Here is a 23,327-nt window from a genome sequence, read left to right as displayed (position 1 = left end):
ATTTCTGCCATTCCACTTTTTGAGCAGCAAATTATCTTATCCTTTGTTTTTACTCACAATCCGAAAAAAAACAAAGGATCCCGCCCTGCCTTTCCAACACCCTCGAGTGACGCGGGCTGTTGGATAAGCGAGCTGTGTTAGGGCAGATAGTGCAGCTCAAGCACCACAGCTCAGCCGCGCCCCTGCCCCTGTCCCACAGCTCCGGCCCGAGGGGCGGCCCCGGCGCCGCCCCGCCCTCTCCCTGGCGGGCGCAGGCGCGCGATGGGGGCGCGGGCAGCGATGGCGGCGCGGAGCGGGAGCGGGGCCGGGGCCGGGGCGCTGTGCCTGGCGCTCCTCTGGCTGTCGGTCGCGCCGCTGCCTCGCGGCGCCTGCGGCTCGGAGCTCCTCGGGCCGGCGGAGGTGCCAGGCGGCGCGGGCCCCGGGGAGCGGTTTAAGATCGAGGGCCGGGCCGTGGTGCCTGGAGTGAAGCCGCAGGACTGGATCGCGGGGGCCCGGGTGCTGGTGGACGGGGAGGAGCACGTCGGCTTCCTGAAGTGAGCGGCGGGCGCGGCGGGGGTCAGGCCCCGCGGGGCGGCCCTGGGCAGGCGGGGGCCGGCGGCAGGCTCGGCCCGGCCCGGCCCGGCCGTGGTGGGGCGGGAGCGGGGGCGGGGCGGCTCCTGCCCGGCACGGCCTGTTCCGGTCAGCCGCGCACGGTTGTGGGATCGCGGAATCACAGGCTGCCGAGGTGGGCTGCTGGAGTTACGCTGGCCCCGTACCTTGTAAGGGACTAGGAACGGCCAGGCCTGCACTGCGGTAGGTTTTGGCCTCAGCCTTCTGCAGGCGTATCCAAACTGATGGCTCAGGCTGCTAGCGTTGTAGCGATCAAAAACATTGGAACAGAGTTATAAGTAAAAAGAACTCCAAGACAAAGAAAAACCCCAAGCGCGTTTGCACTGTCTGGAGGACAGTGTTTATTCTCAGCTTCTCTTGGTGCAAATTCTGCCACTTCGTTTCAAGAACCTTAGCTTTGCTAAGAATTTACGAAATGTTTGTTGCAGTTGTGGTTCTGTGTTACAGTACCCGTGAAAAACTTTCACTGTACTGGTGAAAGCCAGTTCAAGGGATGACTTTACTGCTTCACACAACAATATGCAAATGCAGTTGGGAGTTGTAAAGAATCACATTATCTTATTCAGTCTCAGGTGGTAGTGGGTATATATAATCTAGAGATTTTAAGACATAGAAAATGTTCTCAATTAAGAATGTCATAGTTTCAAAAGTAGAAGTTACCAAAACCATTCCAGTTATCAAAATAGGAAAACAATTATTTGGTAAAGTTGTTTTTCGAGTATTACAAGAGTCGTTCTCTTGTATGAGCATTTTTATAAATCTGATTAGTTTCCTCACTGAGGTAAAAATGGAACTTTTTTTCTTCTAAAAAAGCCAGTACTGGAAACCAGTATATGAAGTGAGAATTTGCTGTGTCATATGAATACATCTTTAGAAAAAAAATTAGGGGAATTTTTTTAAAGTGATACTGTAAAGAATGAAAAATTAGAAGGAAATTCCTAGGGAAACATCCTTCTAGCAATTGCAATATAAGATAGCGTAAGCATTCTTAGTGCTTCAAATCATCACATAAAAGTGGGAAGGTGCTTAATTGATGTGCATCTTTGAAAAAGAGCTGGTGTAAAGGGCATAAGGACAAAATTCTTTTTGAGAGTTCCCTTTTAAGAGGGTTTATTTATTTGTTTTTCTGATGCACGTTTCTAATGTGTCAGGTTTTATTGTGGTTTTTTCCCTTCGAACAACTTTTTTTTGTCTTAACTTTGTGGCGTACATTGATGATCTTAAGGGGTTTGATATTGTGAGTGCTGAATGATTTAAATTTTTCTTTTGGCCATTGTTATATTAAGATTTATAATATAAGATGATAGTCTTACAACCTCTTTTAAAAAATGGGAAAGCATGCTGTCCTGTATGCTGGAGCATATTGAAATGTAGCACAACTTACTGTTTTTCAGGACAGATGGAAGTTTTGTGGTTCATGATGTACCTTCAGGATCTTATGTAGTGGAAGTTATATCCCCTGCTCATAAATTTGAGCCCGTGCGAGTTGACATAACTTCAAAAGGCAAAATGAGGTGAGCCTTTCCTGATTTGCTTCTGTGTTGGTGTATTATGTGTTCCTGACAGCACAGTACAAGAATTAATGTAAACAGTGCTGTAGGTCTGATGTTCCATTTCAGAGCATACTTTTGGCTTCTTTTAACATCACTTCTAGGAGCATGTTTCTTAAAATCCGAAGTCTGATCTCTTTTCTTTCTTTTTATATTTATGGCCTTAAATAACAGAAAATAGATTTTAAAAGTCTTTCTGTTTACTTTTATTATCTTCTTATGCAGCTATCCTGAAATAAAATCTGGGCATGAATCAGTTATCTGCTTTATCATTTGCCACTACCTTTTTTTCCTTCTTCCGTATTCCATTTCTTTAATAAATGTTCTGTCAGGATTTGGCACAGTGAAACTCCAAAGTATTTCTGTTACATTCCCATAGGACACTTGTTACAGTTACTGGTTAATAGTAGTAGTTGCTAGCCTGCAGTATTTCTGTAGCATCATTAGCTTGTTTTTTATGTTATGGCAAGATACGTTATACCAAACCACTCTAACTGTACACCTATAACTGCAAGCTATTCAGAAATACAGAAAAACTATATATCTGATGTAGTAAGGTGATTTTCATTTAAATAAACATGTTTGTAGTTAATTTTTCTTTGTTCAGGCAGACATAGAGTTTCTTAACTTCATTATTGTCTTTTACAGTATCTTATAAAAGTTATCGTTACATTTTAGAAATACAAACATCAGTATAAATATTCCAACAGTATATTTAGGGGAGGTTAAAAGTTGAAATCTCACTGAAAATGGTGCTTGTTTAATAAGGGAACAATTTGTTTGAGCTTAGGTTTTTTCCAAACTTTATGTAATTTTTATTTTTATAGTTCATTAGGCAATATCTTACTGGCAACAATATGTAATAAATATGGACAAATAGACACAATAGTGTGTTTAAAGTCACTCCTAGCACTGTTTGGGTATCTGAAGACTAGTAAGGTTACAAATTTGATGTAAAGTAAATCGCTAGGATATGTCTGCAGAGGAAAGTCGCAGTAGGCTTGCCATGTCTGCCAGTCAAATGGATAGAAACTGTAATGAGGAATACAGCTGAGGAATCAGAGATGCATGAAAAACTATGATACTTGAGGGAAATGTCAACAGGGCTTTTCTAGGGAACATTCTGCCTTAAAAAATTAATGCAATTCCTAGAAAGAGGAAAAAGAATATTTGATAAGATCTACTTTAAAATCTCAAGTTTTGGAGAAAATATTTAGTCATAAGGTAGGCGGGAAGGACATTCTGTGGATGAGTATTTGATGAAAATTTCAGAAGGAATAAACTATTTCTCTTGTAATGAGCAGAAGCCATCCTTGGAGTTGCACTAAGGCAAGTAAATATTCGTAAATCATGACAAATGTATCAAGAGTGACAAAGATGGTAGTAACTGAGTAACTATCTAAATACCAGGCCCAAATAAATAATATGAGTGAAGAGCTATGGAAAAACCTGATCAAGTAATAAAGACTGAGATTCAGTATTGATTAATGCAAAGTAATGCACTTAGGCAAAAGGTATTAACTTCACATACAAATAATTGATCCCTGAGCAAACTGGTTAAACCAGACTATATCTGTATCTGCAAAGCTGTATCTGTCTTTATACAGTGTAGTTTTTCTTGTTCATTACCAAGGTGACAAAAAATGGCTTGTTTTTGATTCCGTAAAAGATGCCGCTGAGAGGAACTAGTTTCTGAAAAGTGAAGCCTAATTGACACTACATAATTTTGTTTGTAGTCTACTATTAAAACTTTGTTTTGATTTTTTTTTTAAATCATCTTTTATTTTGTTAAAGATTCTATGATTGTATTTTCAATTACTCACATTTTGCTCATTAGAGCAAGATACGTGAATTACATCAAACCCTCTGAAGTTGTCAGGCTGCCATACCCACTGCAGATGAAATCTTCTGGACCACCTTCATACTTTATAAAGAGAGAATCTTGGGGATGGACAGATTTCCTCATGAACCCTATGGTACGTACAAGCAACACGCAAAGGTTAAAAGTATGCTAAAGATCCAAATACAGCTGTTTTTCAGAATACCAAGAATAAAGTAAATGAGAAAAGATGTACACACTTTGCTCTTCCGAGAGGATTGTTTTATTTTTTCATTTGCATACAAATAGAAAGTTTTTCTGTGACCTCTCCTTCCTTACATACCCACTCTGTGAAAATAGCCTGTAGTCTGCTTCATTTGACAACATGATCTTGTTCTAATAATGTGGAGATCAACATGTTGCAGAATTGTAATTACAACAGCTTTAAGATATAACAAGCATTTGCTTTATTGCAATAGATTTTGAAATCATGTTATTTAAAGCACAGTACTCTCTTACCAGGTTTCTTTCCTGACAAATGGATTACCGAATCTGGGTTACTGACTCGGAATGCAGTGGTTCTAGAATTTGACTGTTTAGCTAAAGCTTTATGTTAGTGTTTCTGAAAGTGTCTAGAGCAACAACTAAGCTGAAGAAGTATTTCCTGCTTTCTGTGTAGGTGATGATGATGGTTCTTCCGTTACTGATATTTGTGCTTTTACCTAAAGTTGTCAACACCAGTGATCCTGATATGAGGCGGGTAAGTAGGTTCAGTTGATGCATACATAGAGACCAAAGATAATGAGATTAGGGTACAAAGAAGCAATAAAAACAAAACTGGACTTTTAAAGAGGTCTTAATGGGCATGATTTATTCAGTTAATGCAGTGTTGCTGTTCTGACATTTCCTGACTTGTGAATTTGCTGTTAAACAGGACAACACAGAATTAAATTATTTGCCACAACTTTGAGGCTGTTACAGTATGAGTGGTGTTTTCCAGACTTTCTTTAGAGTGATAAATATAATTTCTCAAAGGATTTTTTTTCTGTAAATTTCCAGTATATTTTTGCACTATATTTAAATCTGGCACTTTATTTTTAGACATCATTTAATAAGTGTGTATTGAGAAGAGTATGATTTGGGGTTCTCTTTCCCATCAGGCTAAAGCACAGTTTACTATGTTAAATCCAGATGTCACAGTAGTGTATATGATACAGTCTTAATGTAGTCATTAAATTGCCTGATTTATTGTCCTTTCATCATGCAAAATGCTGAATAGCAGAAGGCTAGGACAAAATGGAGATTCAAGGTGTTTGCTAAATCTTTTCTTATTTTTAGAAGTATTCCTTGTCTGTCATGGGTGGCTGTTTTTTGAAGGCTTGGTTAACTAAAAACTCCTTCTCCCCTAAATGACCAGTGTCTTCAGCAGTACTTTATAGGTGTCTGAATCTTTTTTTTTTATAAGTAATACTTATAAAAAGCATATCAGAGCTATGTAATGCTATTTTGGCTGTAATTTTCATTTAAAAACAGGTACAAATATATGCTAGATATACATAGCATGTTCTTCAAACCAAGCTGAACTCTGGAAGTTGAATTTTAAAAAAAATCACTTATTCCTTACTTTTTTCACTGGCCTGACACTGCTTACAGGCAGGCCATTCTGATGGTAATACCATCAGAACTTCTGATGATTTAGTTCTTATTAGCTGACCAATATGACTTGTTAAGGAGAAATTTTAAGTTGAAGGAATTTAAATTATCTTTAAAGAGTAGGAAAAGGGAGTTTTTAAGAACTCAATTGTAGTGGTATTCTCTAGATGACCATGTATTAAATTGTTAAGTGTATATCCAAATTCCACTTGTTTTTGGAGTGTATAGAGCTTGTATAATATTTTTCAAGTTTACTTGCTTTTTATTTATGGAATCAGCACAGTACTAGTCTGTGTAGAAATGATTAATGATTTAGTGACTGCCTGTTGTGGAGGCTTTAAGTGTAGATGTAGTGTGGATGCAATAGTAACAAAGTCTAGCAAAATGCCCTGAAATATATCATTCTGAATGGTAACTAGAAGAGCAAGGTGACAATCCCACATTAAATTGGCAATTGCTGTAAGCGTTATCCTATTGTGGATGTGCAGTTAAGCTGTTGTATGCACTTCAGGGGTGGTTTGTTTTGAAACATGCTAATTTATCTCATAGAACCACTACGCTAAATTCTAAAGTTACATTAAGCTTACCTGGATTTATGGTCTCATTAAAATCCTTCTTTTCGTGAAGCAAAGAAAACTCACATGCTGTACTGTAATAGCTTAATGTCAGAAAGTAGGGCAATGAAAATATCTAATCCCTTCAAACAGCAACAAAAATTTGTTAGATTTAACATAAATAATACTAATTTGAAAACATCAAAGTGCGAATCTATGAAAGCACAGATCTGAAAATCTAAACAAAAGCTTAAATTTTAAAATGGAGGAAAGTAGTGCTGAAAATAAATAATGACATTTTTTTCTTTAAGATTATTTTTTTATCAGATGTTTGCCCTGTAAGACTGCTTAAGACATGGTTACCATTTTCCATACACCAGTGCTTTTAGTTTTGGGGTTTTATGTTTCTGTATGTAGCTGGGTGTTTGGCTGTGCTTGCATGAAAATATATAGCAATATGTACCTTGGAGGACTACAAATAGTGAAACACTATTTTGGGAAAATTTGAAATCTTTCTGATACAATCAACTGATGCCTTAACTACAGCCATAATTGTTACAAGCTATTAAGATTATCTGATCTTTGCATGCAGGAAATGGAGCAATCAATGAACATGCTGAATTCCAACCATGAGCTGCCAGATGTGTCTGAATTCATGACAAGACTTTTCTCTTCAAAATCTTCCAGCAAGTCTGGTGGTAGCAGCAGTAAAGCAGGGAAAAGTAGTTCTGGAAAAAGGAGGTAGTTGAGTCTTCAGTTTGCACAACTGTTTGTTATGTGCTGTCGTGTTTATTTGTCCTGAAAGATCAAAAAGCCACTACTGTAAACTTTAACCATGCAGAAAATCAGTATGCTACAATTGTAGTTTGTAGCTTTTTTTTAGACTGTTATAAGCTGTTTTGTACTTGACAGTCAGCAAAAGAGGACATGGCTTCAATACTGTATCTGTATAAAGTTACTGGTTATACTGAATTAACTATATTGTTCTGTAGAGAATTAAAATAAATTATATGATGTGCTTCACAGTAATGAATGTCTTAAGACAATGTATAAAATATTTCAAAGATAATACAAGTGGAGTTCAGTCTTAAGATGTCTTTAATGTTTTACACTTGCTTGAGTTCTGAAATGAACAAATCACCCTTTCAAAATTGAGTTGTGGGTTTACTAAGTAGTTTGCTGGATCAGCTTGTCAGATGTTACATATGAAATAATTTTATGTTGTTTACTGCCTACACAATTTACACAACCACACAGTGGGTAAGGTTGGAAGGGACCACAGTGGGTCATTGGGTCCAAGCTCCCTGCTCAAGCAAGGTTGTCCTAGAACACGTGGCACAGAATTGCATCCAAATAGTTCTTGAATATCTCTAGTGAAGGAGACTCCACAACCTCTCTGGGTAATCTTTAGTTCAAAGACTTTCCACTCTGTATTGCCCAGTTTTATTCTGATCTACTTCCTGCTAAAAACTCTTTGGGAGGAAAAAAAAGCAAAGTATCTTTCATCAGAAAGTCTTTTAAGCTGTCAAGTTAATTATGAATCAAGGTATCTATATAACATGATGAATGTTTATCTTGGATCTTTTCTTTTTAAATCACATGTATCATTTCTGCAACATTTTTGCTTCTTACTGTTTTCTGCGTGCTGTGCTTTCATCTTATTGGTGGTATGATTTGAGGCCAAATACAGAATTTTAAATGACTTGAAAATTAAATCATTTTAAAATGAAAGAAAAGAACTAAAAGTGTAGTAGGAAGATAAATTCCACTCATCTTTTAAATTATATTTCAAAGTACATGGCTGTTACTAAGTATGCTGAGTCACTGGCAAAACTTTGTTCTTGAGCATGCCTGTGTGTTATGCAGTATCTTTTCAAGCTACCTGGTAACTTCAGAGAAAATTAGAAACAATTGATTGTTTTCCACTAGCTGAACATTTGCAGAAAGTGACATCAATACCTGTCAAACCACATTAGCAACTTATAAGACCCCAGACTCGCCCCCCGAGCTCATCAAAGAGGTTTTACTCTAAAAATATACAAGGCTCAAAAAATCCACTCACTGGATTAATTAAAAGGGCCTTCAGGTCTCTTATACCTTGAGAGAGCGCACAGTAAAGGGTGCTGCACACGTTACTCAGCAGGTTAAATGACATGCTTTTACTGGCAAACTTTAAAAAATGAGGGAACTTGACAAAAGTTTAAAGGGCAACATTCAAACAAATTAAAGCATTTCACAAAGCAATGACTTAGCACCTGCTAGCCCATACAGCTTAGCAAAATCCAACCCATCCAGTTTTTAGTTACCCAAATATCAAGAAAGGAGATTAGGAGAAGAAGTAAAGAAAGAGGGAGAAAAAGAGACAATTACAGCTACCACCGCAGATCCAGCATAGATCCAGCTACCAGGAGTCCAGGAGATGGCAGGGTCACAGTCACACGATGGCTGCATGGTGCTGGTTTTATCTGCTCTGGCCCCCTGTGGCCACCCCTTCCAGGAAGGACTTCTGGCCCACTGGCCACTCTGGAGCGCCGGGGTAGGGTGAGGGGCAGTGTTCGGGTGTGCCAGCCCTTCTGGGGCTGGATCAGGGGCTCTGTGGGGTGGGGTGTGGGCAGTGCTCACTGGTGGGCCAGTGACTGACAGCTGCTCTGGGGCTGCTCAAGGAGGCTCCAAGGGGCTGGGGTATGGGACAGGACACTATTCCACCTTCTTGAAATTCGACCTATTCCCCACACACTTGACTAAGTCCAAGCCAATAATTAATGTAATAATCCAGTGTCTCACAACCATCCATAAATATTTTTTATTCAGTATAAATGCTGTTCTCTTCCATTTTTACAATTGCTAACTTCTTAGGTAACAGTACTGTGCAGTGTCGGTAATGTATACATGATTCCCAAAATGGGTTTAACATTTAACATTCACCTACAGTACACCTGAAGCAAAATCAATTCTAATACATTTATTTGTTGTGCCAAACACTTAGGAGAGGTATAAATGTTCTTAGAATACATACTTAGAAGTATGCTGTGAAACATAAAAGCTGCAAAAGAATAAGTACTCATTCATAGGATTAAGGCAGCTTTTAAGATGTTGGAGAAGAAATAACCCAATGGTTTTGTGGACAACGAAGATGTCAGTCTTTGCACAGTAAGCTGCACAGTTTTTCTCCCTTTTTGTTTTGCTTGAATGGTCTTTTTGTTTCATATATTAAGTAAAATATATTCAATGGTGACAAGAGAATATTTGGATATTCTTGATGAAAGGATTTACTGAAATGAATGTCACGTTGCCTTGGTGGGGAAAAACAAGCTAGCAAACAACCTCTTTCAGAGTACCTTGCTGAAAATTTTTTATGAAAAACAGGGAGCAGTCTTTTGAAGATGGAGCATTTAGCATTGTTACTATGCTATTCTGAAAGTACAAGCCACAAGTCACTTTTGTTTAACAGCAGTTGGAATGACAATTGCATTAACTTGTTCTAAGCACAGTTTGTTTGGTAGTTAATAATCATAGTGATGCATTTTTCCATGTTAGGTAGGAACAGCAATATTTCTGCCTTCTTTCATTGTGTCTGTTCACATTCTTGATTCGTCTTCAAGGGCGAATGGAGATTTCAGGCCATGAAAAGATGAAAGTCTTTGTTAAATGTTCAGAGTAAAAAAGTTGACAGGAATTGTAAAGATCCTAGTAAAACTTTTAAAGGAACATATGGAATATTAAACACTTCTCTTTTTCTTAGAACTTATATATAAAGGTCCAGGCAGTTTCTTTGTGCATCAGGATCAGATGCAGTGTACCTCTCCTTTACCTTCCTCCTCAGAAAATTCTCCCCGACTCTCAGAAACGTGTTATCTGAAAAATCCAAGCCCAAAAATCTTGTTACCTAATGTTATTACCTGAATCTTGTACTTTATTCACCTCCTTTTCAGACACCTTTTTGATAAAGTAATTTGTAGAAGTCTGTTATTCTGCTACTGAATTAATGCTAGTTACAACAGTACCATTTTTTCATTTTGTTTTATTTTAGAGCTAGAATTTGTCTGTCAAGTGAGCAAAGAGGTTCTATCTAGCCAGAGTGCCTTGGTCACTTAAAGTCACTTGGTCATTGTTGTGGTTTAACTTCAGCTGACGGCTCAGCTGCATACAGCTGCTCACTCACTTTCCTCTGTGGGATGGGGAAGAGAATCAGCAGAGTGAAAATGAGAATGCTTGTGGGTTGAGATAAAGACAGTTTAATAGGGAAAGCAAAATCTGCACATGCAGACAAAGCAAAACAAGGAATTCATTCACCACTACCCATGGGCAGGCAGGAGTTCAGTTATGCCCAGGACAGCAGGGCTCCATCATGCATGTACCCCCCTTCTTCCCCCAGCTCTATAAACTGCGCATGAGGCCATATGGTGTGGGATATCCCTTTGGTCAGTTGGGGTCAGCTGTCCCAGCTGTGTCCCCTCCCAACTTCTTGTGCATCTCCAGTCCCCTCACTGGCAGGGTGGGGTGAGGAGCAGAAAAGACCTTGGCTCTGGGGGAGCACTGTGCAGCAGTAGTAAAAATGTCCCTGTGTTATCAACACTGCTTCCAGCACAAATCCTAAACATGGCCCCATACTAACTGCTGTGAAGGATATAACTGTCACTGCCAAAACCAGCACAGTCAATTAAAGTTGTAATGCGGTCTTGGGCTATCATAAATGCCACTAGGCAAAACTTACTTGATAGCTTTGCTGTTGCAGTTACTATTATAATGCAAGGTTTTCTTTCTGCAGAAAGTAAATATTTGTTACAGTTCAGTTTTGTTTTGTTATTTACAGATTTTTAGTAGTCTTTCTTTTGTGTTAGGTCTGGCAACTCCATTTTCCCCCAAAAAAATGTAGCTGCTTTTTAGTGAGGCTATTTGAGATAAGGCAGACTGTATGTTGGAGCAACTGATACCTCAGAACAGAAAGTAAAGATTTACAGAATCTGCTTGGACTATAGACAATCTGATTTCCTTATTGGCAAAAAGAGGAAGACTTCCTCTTCTTCGACTGGGTAACCCTGCTGCCTTCTGACTACAAGTTCTGGTACAAGTTCTCAGGCTTTGTCATTCGTTGACTTAGCAAGAGAAGTTGGTTCATCTTTCTGCTAGATTTCTCTTATGTTTTAGAGAGTTAAATCAGCTCACAGAAGGATCAAAGAAATCCTGAGGCTAGCAGAAAGTAAGTGCCAGAAACATGCAGTCAGAGACAGGAATTCTCTGTTTCTGGCACTGAGTGTGCGTAATACAATGAACTCACTGCGTCTTAAGGATTTGTAGTTGAAGTGCTCATTTAGCTACATTCTGAATGAGTGGGCAACTCAGTTTATGACAGGCCATGTAGAAGGGAGAGGAGACATATTTTGCTGAAGTCTGTTTTAGCTATTAGTCATTTAAGATGGCCCGGATGGTGTTTAGAACAGTTTGAAATAATTTTATCAATTACATCATCAAAGATACTTACATTCTTCACATATGAAGAAAAAAATTAATGCATAGCTATCTCACCTCACTGTTTTGAACAAAAAATATTTGTTGATTCTCTTTATCTTTTTGATGAAGTGGGGATGATAATGGCTCCATAAATGGGGTGTGCATTGCTTCACAGAGACAAGCTGGCTTGTGGTTAGGATTTGTGTTTCTGAAAAGGACTTTAGAATCAAGGCCTTAGGTCCTGATACAACTGTTGGACTTTGTGCAAATCATTTCTGATTTCTGTTTCAGTTTCTTGTGTGTGAGGTACGAGAAGCTTGTCTCATAAAAGTAGTTGTGAAGATAAATTTAGTAATGAATAGTGGGTACTCAGATAGCATGGCTATGAGCTGACTGAAGAAAATCCAGTATGTAATCTTGTTAAAGAGTACCTTTGTTAAGCATTATTATGTAGCTCTTGATACGTATCTATTAGAGCAACCCATTTCAGTAACCACATGTCAAGATTTTCAAAGCAATCTAGGCAATTTTAAGTGCATATCATTTTCCAACTTAGTGAAAAATATATTAAATCACTAAGATCCATTTAAACATCTCCACCTTGGTGTTAATGGACCTTGAATTGCATAAAAGTCATGTGTGCTCAGTACCTCAAAGGGCAAAGTTTCTTTTACAGTTTGATAAAAGACCCTATATTTAAAGGCTAACAGTGATAGCAATACCTTAAGGTACTAAAAGGATTTCACTTTCTTGTCTAAAACATCATGTCTGACCTTAATCCTGCTCCTATTAATAGTGAGTAAATAGTGAATTTGTATTCCTATAATCTTATGTTTCATTTGAAACCAATTTGAAAATAACCGATATAAAATATAAATAATAACAAATCCTTAGTTGTTTTCATTCTGATGTGTTAGAATGAAATATGGATACATATGGCTATATGTTAGACTTATTTAACAAACTGAAGGAAAATACAAGTTGTTTACATCTACTGTTGATGGGCTAAGAAAGAACTTAAAATTTTGTATCAGTGGAAAAACAGATTTATTGAGGAAAGTATGTTGAAAGGTTAAAAAAGTACATATGCACATTTTGCACATTCTTGGGCAGGAAAAGCACAAGAGGCACCTATGGTACACATGTGGGACCTTGGGAAGGTCCTATTGAATAGGCTTAATTGTGGTCTGTATCTCTGTTAATTATCTCCCATGTCCAGTGAAGTTCTCTGATGATGTTTCATTTAGTAAAATACTTCAGGTATTTTACTAAACTGTAAGGAGAAAAATTTGGAGAAAGACCCCAAAGGTAGAAGAAAATTTAAACATTGCTGTCATGGCATATTTGACACAAATATTAAGGTTTGCAAAAAATTGTAGATGAAAAATATTTTTGTGATGTTCTACAGACATTTTTTTCTAGATGACCGTAGTGTTGGCAGTAGTGCCAGCATATATGGTCAAATGGTTATAAGTGAGCAAATCAACTGTAGTCACAGCTTTTAGGAGAGCACTGATTTCTGGTTTTGCATGTTACCCAGGTGAGTGAAGAAAAAGCTGTGATCCCATATTTCTTTCCAGCTGGATAGGATTGCTGTACTATTCAAGAGATCAAGATCATCAGTCTTTCCCTCTATCACTACATAAAAACTGGGCACCCATTTAAGGCTCTTCCCTAAATCTTCCCAATCTAGCCATCTTTCCCCCACTTAGTATAGGTTTCATTCTGTATAAGAGTCTGCCAATAGACTGGTTAAATACATTATTATACTTTGAAGTGCCAAAAAGCAAGCAGTATCAATAGTGAAAAAAAATTGAATTTCAAAAAGTCTTACGTCTTTCATCATTTCAGTGGCTGTGAAGACAGGACCCTAGATCTTAATGGCTGGTTTGAACTCTGTGTAAAATCAAGTGATTCAGACCTTAAATTAATACAATGTTCAGGGAGCTTTTAGTCACAAAATTGTCTGTAGTAATAGTATTGAGTTTTAGTCTCTTTTCAGATTGAGCTAGTGAAAGCTTCTGGAGGTCACAAATAGGTTGTGGCATTTTAGTTTATTTTATTTCTGTTGTTTCAAAAGCCATAAAGGATTATGAATCCTCTGTCATAATAAATACCAATTCTTCAGGAAAACATGTCTACTTTTGAAATTATAAGGTTATTCCTTGAATTATGCTGGCAGTGACCCTTTGATAATACTTCGTTTCCAGTAAAGTTAGGAAGATTTAATGACAATATAATTTTCTGTGCACGTGGAACTTTAGCTAGTTGTAATATGTTTGAGACTTATTTTATTGTAGAGGTTTTTTTTCAAAACCTTTAAGTGTACCCTGAGGATAGTATATCTGCAAATACAAGAGTTTAACGCAATGTACTGTTTACAGTTTTTTTATTGGGAAAAAATAAAATTGAACAAAATGTCCAAAGGGCCTAGACAGCTCGTCATGAAAAATGTCAGCTTCAATCCTAGTAACCAACCAACACCAAAAGTCACCTGCTGCTTTCAACCCACTTCATTAGTATTGCATTGGAAAGAAACACACTTGTAGAATTCTGCCTCTTTCAGTCTTAAATCTGTGTTACAGAAAATCTGCTCTCCTTCATACATTGTAGCTCTTTCTACATCTTTTGTATATGATGGAATACACTTGCCCTCTGAAGGTCATTAAGTTCCTTTATAGCTTTGCAGTCCATCATTAGCCTTTTTTAATCTTTTGTACATTGTTCAAATTTGATAGCTTTTTTTTTAACTAAATAAACTCTACTTTCTCAAATTTGCTTCTCTGCAAGAAGTGGTTACGTCTATAAAGACTTAAAATTTTAACCTGATTTAAGCACTGTTTGTTGTTTTTATTCTTCAATAGTGCTTATATTTTCTACTCTTTTCTTTAAGTATTTTTAATACTTTACATATAGTTTGTGTTTACATATTTTTACTGGCTAATCATTCTTTCATGTTCCAAGTTAGGAATTTGAATAAGAAGGTATTTCTACAGTAACAATATGTGTTACTGAGAATATTAATATGGTTTCTCAACAGAAGTCCAAACCATGAATTGGACTCTACCATGTTTGCTATTTTTAGCAGTGCTTCCATGCTTCGGTTAGCTCCTTTATGAACAAAATACAGACTAAAATTGCCAGTGCAGCCAGATTATATTAATACCTGTGGAAAAAGATGTGAACACATCCAAAGATCTTGCTCTTCTACACGATGTTTCTTTTGAAGGGAAGTTTAGTATTCTTTCTCCAGCCAATGCAAGTGCTATTGGTCTTAGCAGTGAAACACAGACCGTGGCTGCAGATAGTAGATTATGAAAAACTCCTAGCCTACACTGTAGGAATAGGAATATACTTCTAGCATATGTATGGCCTTGTACTGCTGTAGCACTTCCAGACGGTCTCCTCTGAGTGACTGCCATCTGTGGCACAAGTACGCCATAACCATGCAGTGCTTCAAAGGCAGTAGTCAGGAAAGGTCATTTGCCAACTAGACTGAAGCAAGGATAAATAAATGAGAATTTAAACCAAAACTCTGAGATGTGTGCATGAACTTCCCTTAATTTCTAAATTCTATAGGTTGTTTCAGTGTGGGGGGAAGTGGCAGGCCCGTTAAGCCCCTCGAAGTTGACAAACATAATGTTTTGGATGGCATAAGACCGTTCCCTAGAGAACAGGGAAGCTAATTAACCATTCCCATGAACAGAGCAGCCTTGAGAAGTTGGGAGTTAATTGGAAGGGTGATAAGCAGGTTTAGGGAGGATAAAATGTACAAGGACAAGAATGTTGGCTGTGTTCACGATGCAGGTGCATAGTGATGATGTCTTGTAGAAATTACGTTATTTACAGAAAGTGTGTGAGAAAATGTGGGCTGACTGCCCCAATAAAGGATGCTGCTGCGCTGACACGGCAGACAACTTGTGTCTCAACTCCTTGTGCAGCGTGTGTGTGTATGTGTGTGTGTGCTTTTCTATGGGCCAAACCTAACTACTATGATAGATACCCCGTGACATTTCAGAACCAGTATATTAAAGAGGTATTGCAGGTTTTCTGTTCAAGTTCTTAGACTATAGGTTCTTAACACCATAGTTCCCTAAAATAGTTCATTTCAACAGTCACTGAGCAATCTGACTAATTCTTATGATGTGATCTCAACCTCTCCTGGGGAGAGCTGTGGGCAGTGAAATGTGTTGTTTTGGGAGAAATTTTTCTGCTCCCACCCTATCCACCCCCTGTGTATTTTTCATGTTGCTATCCATTTTCCTTAAATAGCAGGATCAAGAAACTAAGTCATGTAGTTAGTGTGAGACAGTGAGATCTGTGATAAACATCATTTCCAGGAGAGATTGATTCCACAGTCAGTTGCACGGAGTGACAGAGTGATGGGATATACGTGTTTTGGTTTGGTTTTTTGGTTTGATTTTTAACTTGGGCTCATCATCAGACTGAGAATTTAACTTGTTTAATTATGCTTGCATTATATTTTGAAGCATTCTTTTTTTGACCCTTCCAAGCATTTCTTGCAATGGTATATTGCTCTATATGAAAAATCCCCCCCTTTTTCTTTTTTTTTTAAGCAATGCTACTGAGCAGTGAGGTTGCTAGAGAGCAACAGAAGTCACAGAATCTATATTTGGAAATGAGATGGTTGCCATGGCAACGATCCCAGCTGCTTCTTTTCCCAGTTGAGAAAATAATTTTTAGACTCCTATATTACAAGGTTAAGCTACAATGTTTTAAACTAAATGATATAGCTAATTGATTTAAAATGAAGATCAACACACTGCTTATTAAAAATCTTTGGGGTGATAATCATCTGAAATTGTTGAATCAAATATTTGTGCAGGTACTTATCAAATTTTTTTTCTGTTTGTTTTAGATCAGGTACTTGAGGTAAAACTGGTGCATTGAGATGGAAAATATTTTCATCTTACTGATTTTACTAAATGTGGTTTTTATAGTAGAAATTATCCTGAAAGCTGACTGATACCTAGATAAATAGTGTTTAAAATATGACTCATGTTTTGCAATATGCCAAATCTGGATCAAACCTGAAATGTTAGTTACTTTTAAGGTTTATTGTCTCCAAAGTCCAGACAGTTGGTAAAGTGTTGGTTGTTTTGGTGGTCTCTAGGCAACCTCATTTTGAGCAGGGTTATCACCAACACCAGTTCAGTCATGCTATATATAGCCAGTATTAAAAACCTCCAAGTATGGAGGTTCCACAACCCATCTGGGAAACCTTTTCCTATTCTCCACTACTCCTGGTGAACAAACTTTCCCAAATGTCCTGTTTCAGTCTCCCAAGTCACAGGTTGTGGTCATTGGACTGTGTTGGTTTTAAACTATGGTATTAATCATGCTAATCTAAAACACCTGTAAAGGTTCAGATGAATAATAACATGAAGAGGATCCCTATTAAGATAATTAGTGAACATTGGAAGGCACAGACTTCTTTGCTCCTAAGACTATCAAAGAACCATTGTCCCTCGTGTAAAACTCAAAGAAAAACTCCCAGAGCTCCTTGCAGAGTGAAGTATTACCTACAGGGTACTCACTATGCGATGTAGGGGAAAGGGCACTTTGGAATTATTTAAAGGTTATTATGGGATACTTTTAATGGGACTGTAGGAGCATGTGGCACTATCTACGAAATGTTTAGAGGAAGGACCAAAGACTGGGAAAGGGAAGGATCCATGTAGCAAGGAGGTACAAGCTTGGTTTGATTTCTTTGTTGACCAGTCTTTGCTGGCTGCTTTTCATCACCTTATCACCCACTTGTTTGGGGTTTTTTTCTCTTATTTTCTGTGTTTTGAAATGTAGCTCACTCTTCTTTATTTCACTTACCTTTTCCCCTTTTCAAAATATAGGCCCACTGAAATCCTCTGGGACCTCCATGACTTCTAAAAGGTCATTGTAAATAGTTGAGAGGACTTGCTTGTAGAATTTTGTTTGTCCTTACCACTTGCTACTTACTGAAGTAGTTAGGTGTCAAGTGTATCTTTGAGATGCCTCCAGTCCTACTCTTTCATTAAAATTCATTTCATTAAGTATCTGATCACTGTTTATGAAGTCTGCAACAAAAAAAATCAGTGTCATTTGCCTGTCTCCCTCATTAAATAATGGATTTTTGGGTTTGACTTCTTTTTACATCCAATACATTTACAGAATATTTGTTGAGTTTTATGTCCCCTGATAGTGGTAACCTTTTTAATCTTAACCTCTAATTTTAGCATAAGCAGTTATTGTATTATTCCTATATAGTCACTCTTAGGATTTGCCTTTGATTCCACTCACTTGCACAACTTCATTCTGACTTTCAAATTTTTAAAGAACTTTTGAACCAGACCTTTTGAGCTCCTAGTATGGTTTCTGCCTTTCTTCATGAGAAATAGTTTGTCATTTCACCTTCATTATAATACCTTTTATTAATTGCCAGCCCCTTCAAAGCCCTGTCTCTCTCAGACTCTTAGCAAGAGAGGATAGAAAATGGTTGCCTAAGTTTATTGGTCTGACTTTGTATTTTTTCAAATATATTGTCCTTACAATGCTGCACATACTTTTCCTCAGAATCACAAATTCTGCCATCTTAAGATAGATGTCACCTACACTTTATTCACACAAATACTCTCCAACAGTTTTCACCTGCAGTGTTTATATCTGGCAATTTCTGCCACCTTTAGAAAAAAAAAAAAGTCATTTACCAGATGTCCTATCATACTGTTTTTCAAAGCTACCTGAGTAACTTAAGTTTTTGATTACCACCAGTCCTACCTGTCAACTAACCAAACAATTATTTTGCAATGTCTTCCATGATGATGAATTTGGACTTATTTTTCAAATTAGGTGCTACTTCAGTGCTTTTATTGAAAGTAAACGCTTTTCAATTCAGTTAACTTTCTGCACCTTTAAATTTAGTCTTGAGTTCAGCAGGAAGATGAAGAATATGATTTTAGTGTTTACTTCAGTTCTTGAAATATTTTCATAAGAAATCTGAACAAATTTGCTGAACATCTGAAAAGTCAAATGTTTCTAAGAGTGAAGCATTTGTTCTGTTTTACATTCAGTGAAAAAATATACTTTGGTTCATTTCCCCAATAATGGTTCATCTCACAAATAATGAATGTGTAAAAAGAGATTTAAAAGCTGTATTGAAAATAGCCTTATGTGCAACGTGTTTCAGCACTTAATAACTGCTTTCTGCATTGTCAGACAAAACACACATTTCATATGCCACTGCCAGCTCAGAAGTTCAAGAACAAGTGAAAACTGTTATGAGCACTTTTTTTTGTTACTGATCCTATGCATAGATACCAAAGTGCATTTAGCTGAGGTTGCAAAACAATTAAAAATTACTCAAAGTTGCAGAAGTATTTCTATGGCCCGATGTCCTGATTTAAAAGTAAACCAATGGGAGAAATGAACCCAACTCAAGAGATATTACAGGTCAGAGTTACAATTTACTAAAAGGATTATGATAAATACAATGCAGAGAATAGATACAAAGATACAGAGAAAACTGGCTTTAACCCCTGAAGACAGATATATAACCCTGCACCCTGGGACAAGAACAGAATGGTGTTCGTTGGCCCCTGTGCTGAGCACCACATGGCCCCCCTGGGCACAAAGCAAAAGGAAAGGAGACCTGTTGGTGCAGATGATGGTGGCAGTTCTGTCGAAGTAATGATCACAGTCTTGTCGAGAGTGGCAGTTGCAGTCCTGTTGAGTTCTGGTCCTCCTCTGGATCCGACAAGCGGTACCAGAAGTTCCAAAACCCCAAGATTATACATGCTCAGGTTCAGGTGGGAATGTCCAGTACCTCGCCCAGGGCGGGGAGTTTCACAATGGATGATTTAACTCTGTGAGTCATGGGATATTTTTGGAATCTTTGATGGTCTAGGTCTTGCAGCTGCCTATTATGCCAGTCCAGTATGATCCATTAGCAGAGATGACCCCTAAGGCTGGGTGTGAAGGTGCTAATGCCTCCCTGGTGGGGGGTTATCACAGCTGAGTCATTGGTGTGAAGACAAAGAAACACTCCCCTGGTGTGCCCTGGGCAGCTGCTGCAAGCGATCCATTAGTAATAGTCCATCAGAAATGACATAGAGGGTGTAGAATACACAGTTTTAGTTATACCCATATAGTGATAAACTGGACCCAGCCCCAGTAACTAGGACACCTGATTTTGTTGTTTGGTGGGGATTTGTCAATTTGTTTTCCCAAAGCATCTTTCAGGATAGATACTCAGTGAGCCCTTCGTTATGTGTTTTATGTGTTTTGACTTGTTAGAACTTTGTCTCTTGAGTTCCTCAGTATGCTGAACAACTTTCTTATGTGAAAGTTAGCATTTTACGTGTTTCTGGCAACCATACAAATCCTTTTGAAGGTCCTGGGTATGCAAGTTGCCAGCCTGTGTCAAAGCCTTTCCCATAATTAGAGAGTCCGTCTTGGGCAGTGATCATGAAATGAGAGATTTTTCGGTTCTTGGACAAGTAAGGAGGTAGAGCAGAACTGCCTCCTTGGATGAGAGAACAGACTTTGGCCTGTGGAGGAGACTGTTTGACAGAGTCCCTTGGGAGGCACTAGTGAAGAGCAAGGAAGTCTAGGAAGGCTGGACATTCTTCAAGAAGGTGAAGGAGCAGGCCATCCCCATGTGCCAAAAGGTTAGGTGGCAAGGAAGACCTGGCTGAACGGACAGATTGGGCTGGAACTCAGGGAAAAAAAGGAGATTTTATGACCTTTGAAAGAAGAAGCAGGAAATTTGGGAGAACTACAAGGGTGATGTAAGGTTATGCAGGGATATAAACAGAAGGGTCAAAGCCCAACCAGAATTTAATCTGACTAGTGCCCTAGAAGACTGTAACAAAATAAATAAATAAAAACTATTTCTGTAAATACATTACCAGCAAAATAGCTGAGGATAATCCCCATCCTTTATTGGATGTGGGGGTAAAGAGTGACAAGGAGTGAGGAAAAGACTGAGGTGCTTAAAGCCTTCCTTGCCTCAGTGGCAAATTAATAGCAAGATCGGGTTTTTTCGGGGTACTCAACCCTATGAGCTGGAAGAGAGGAACAGGGAGCAGAATGAAGCCCCCATAATCCAAGAGCAAATGCTCAGTGACCTGCTATAGATAAACTTAGTTAAACTCAAGTCTATGGGACCAGGTGGGGTTCACAGGAGGGTACTGAAGGAGCTGGCTGAAGAGGTCCCTGAGTCACTGTCTGTCATTCACCAGCAGTCCTGGCTAACCAGGGAGGTCAAATGCAACACCTATCTACAGGAAAGACCAGAAAGAGAAGCCAGGGATCTACAGGCCTGTCAGCCTGACCTCGGTGCTGGGGAAGGTTGTGGCATAGAAGGTCATTTTGAGTGCCATCACACAACACACAAAAGGACAACCAGGGGATCAAGCCCAGGCAGCATGGGTTGTGAAATGCAGGTCCTGTTTAACCAACCTGATCTCCTTTTATGAAAAGGTGACCCACTCAGTTGTAGGAGGGAAAGGCTGCAGATGTTGTCTACATGGACTCTAGTAAAGCCATTGACACAGTTTCCCACAGCATTCTCCTGGAGAAACTGGATTCCCGTGATTTGGATGGGTGTAGTCTTTGCTGGATAAAAAGCTGGCTGAATACCTGGCCCAGAGAGTGGTGGTGAATGGTGCTACCTCCACTTGGTGGCTGGTCACCAGTGGTGTTCCCTGGGGCTCAGTTTTGGGGCAAGTCCTGTTTAATGTCTTTATCAATGATCTGAACTAGGGTGTTGAGTGCACCCCCAGTAAGTCTGCAGATGACATCAAGTTAGGTGGGAGTGTTGATCTGCTGGAGGGCAGGAAGGCTCTGCAGAGGGATCTGAACAGGCTGGATCAGTGGGCCATAGAATTACAGAGAACTTGTAAAGAGTCTTTTCACATAGAAGAGCTTGAATTGAAAAAAATCAGATGAATGTTTGCCAGTTAAAGCTGAGTAGAATTAGAAGGATAATTAAAACTTCAGCATATTGTACAGAAGGAATATGTGGTCATTGGGCTAGGAAACTAAGTATTTTAATTAACATGGCTAAAAATAAGTCATAGCAATGCATTATTTTGAAATCTGTATATGACCAAGCCATACTAATGTAAAGTAGTCTGACCTTAAGATCATTATATAATTTTCAGGGCAAAAAATTATTCTCAGAATCAAGAGCAGAGAGAAATATGTAAAGATTTAGTTGTTTTTTCAAAGTTTTCAGCTACAGAAATAGATGCTTTTCCTGAGCATGAGTGAATGAATGCTGATGCCCTTTCTTCTCTCTTCTAATTAAACACTTCCCACTTCACTTCTGCTCTACCAGCTCAGATGAAAGTTTGGAAGTCAACAAAGAAGCAAACTGCAAGAAGGTAAAGAAAAATGGAAAGATGGGGGAGGAGATAAACAGTGATGGAATATATGGGAATAAAAGGCACAAAACAAAGATGTACCCCAGTTTATATCAGGGTGATGAGAGGCCTATCAATAAACAACACTAGAGGCAATGGTGTTTTTCAGAGTGTATCAATATGGGCAGAGTGGAAAGGCTCCTCTGCCTTTTCTTAGCATACTATTTCACGAAGATCTTTATCTGTTCAAAGCAATTTTATTATTTCATAATCTACCATACAATATTTTCAGGCCTTTGCAAGGCTTGTAAAACTTGGTACTAACCATACATAACATATTGTCAAACACACAGATATCAGAAATTCCCTGAGCTTCATAATGCTAAAAGCAGAGTAGCTCTGCTACTGACCAGTGACAGAGAGAAGATACTGTTCTGACTCTCTGTGGCCATCCTCCTGTATAATAAAGCATTGCTTGTACTTTAAAAGGGAAGAAAAATATCACTGATTTTTAAATGTTACAAGCAAATATTTCTTAAAACATTTTCTAGGGGTATTTATTTATTTGTACATAAATACAAATCCTCACATGGGGATCCTCACTGAGGATGAAGTATTGAAGAAGAGATTATGATTTGATATGAATCCTGAAGTAGAGGTTGCACAGGACTTAAATGTTCCATCAGTTTTAATTGTGGTTTGTTTCAAGGATGGAATCTGATCAGAGTGGGTTCCAGAGAAGATCAAGGAGCTCAAAAACTTAAGTGTTGGCTCATCTTTAAAGGGCAAATGCTATATTAGACACCATCTAAAGGCCATGCAGACAGACAGTACAACTTTCAGATCCATAGCAACAATTAATTCATTTAATTCATTATAGTTGTGACCTGAATTAATGTTAATTAATTATTGTTAATCCACATAAACTCAAATACAAACCTGTTGACCAGCCTGTTCTGCTTTTGTTTTCTTTATTTTTAGAGCTCTGAGACACTGCTTCTGATTCATTCACATTAAAACATGAAGTAACAACATAGTTTATGGTTGGATTGTTCCTAATAATTAAAAATAAAGTTGTCTCTATGCAATTTAAATGTGGCTAGCAGTACAGCTTCTAGTTAATTCATCTGTGCAAAATGACATCTGTGCAAAATGAGCATCTGCCTGTGTCTATTTAAGCAACATAAATAATCTACTGAACTGAAACTTCTTCATGGTTCTCCATCACTGTGCCTGTTGATTAACCAAGGAAATATAATTTAGTAACTATGTCATTTTAATCATTATGGAAGAACTTTGTACTTTATAATTCATACATACATACTTGCAA

General features: G+C 38.2%; 1 protein-coding gene across 1 annotated transcript; it reads left to right on the top strand.

Annotated features, from left to right (window-relative positions):
- Positions 1-246: 246 nt before the first annotated feature.
- Positions 247-7,214, top strand: EMC7 (ER membrane protein complex subunit 7). Its single transcript, XM_051791830.1, has 5 exons — positions 247-533; positions 2,004-2,123; positions 3,997-4,135; positions 4,658-4,738; positions 6,778-7,214. Exons 1-5 carry the CDS (start codon positions 262-264, stop codon positions 6,928-6,930), a joined length of 765 nt encoding a protein of 254 aa, XP_051647790.1. The 5' UTR covers positions 247-261; the 3' UTR covers positions 6,931-7,214.
- The last annotated feature ends 16,113 nt before the right edge of the window (positions 7,215-23,327 follow it).

This window comes from Manacus candei, unplaced genomic scaffold (assembly GCF_025592945.1).
Source record: "Manacus candei isolate 608988 ecotype Guabito, Panama unplaced genomic scaffold, ASM2559294v1 h1tg000033l, whole genome shotgun sequence".
NCBI lineage: Eukaryota > Metazoa > Chordata > Aves > Passeriformes > Pipridae > Manacus > Manacus candei.
The sequence above is the reverse complement of the archived record's forward strand: the minus strand, read 5'-3'. Positions and strand labels throughout refer to the sequence as shown.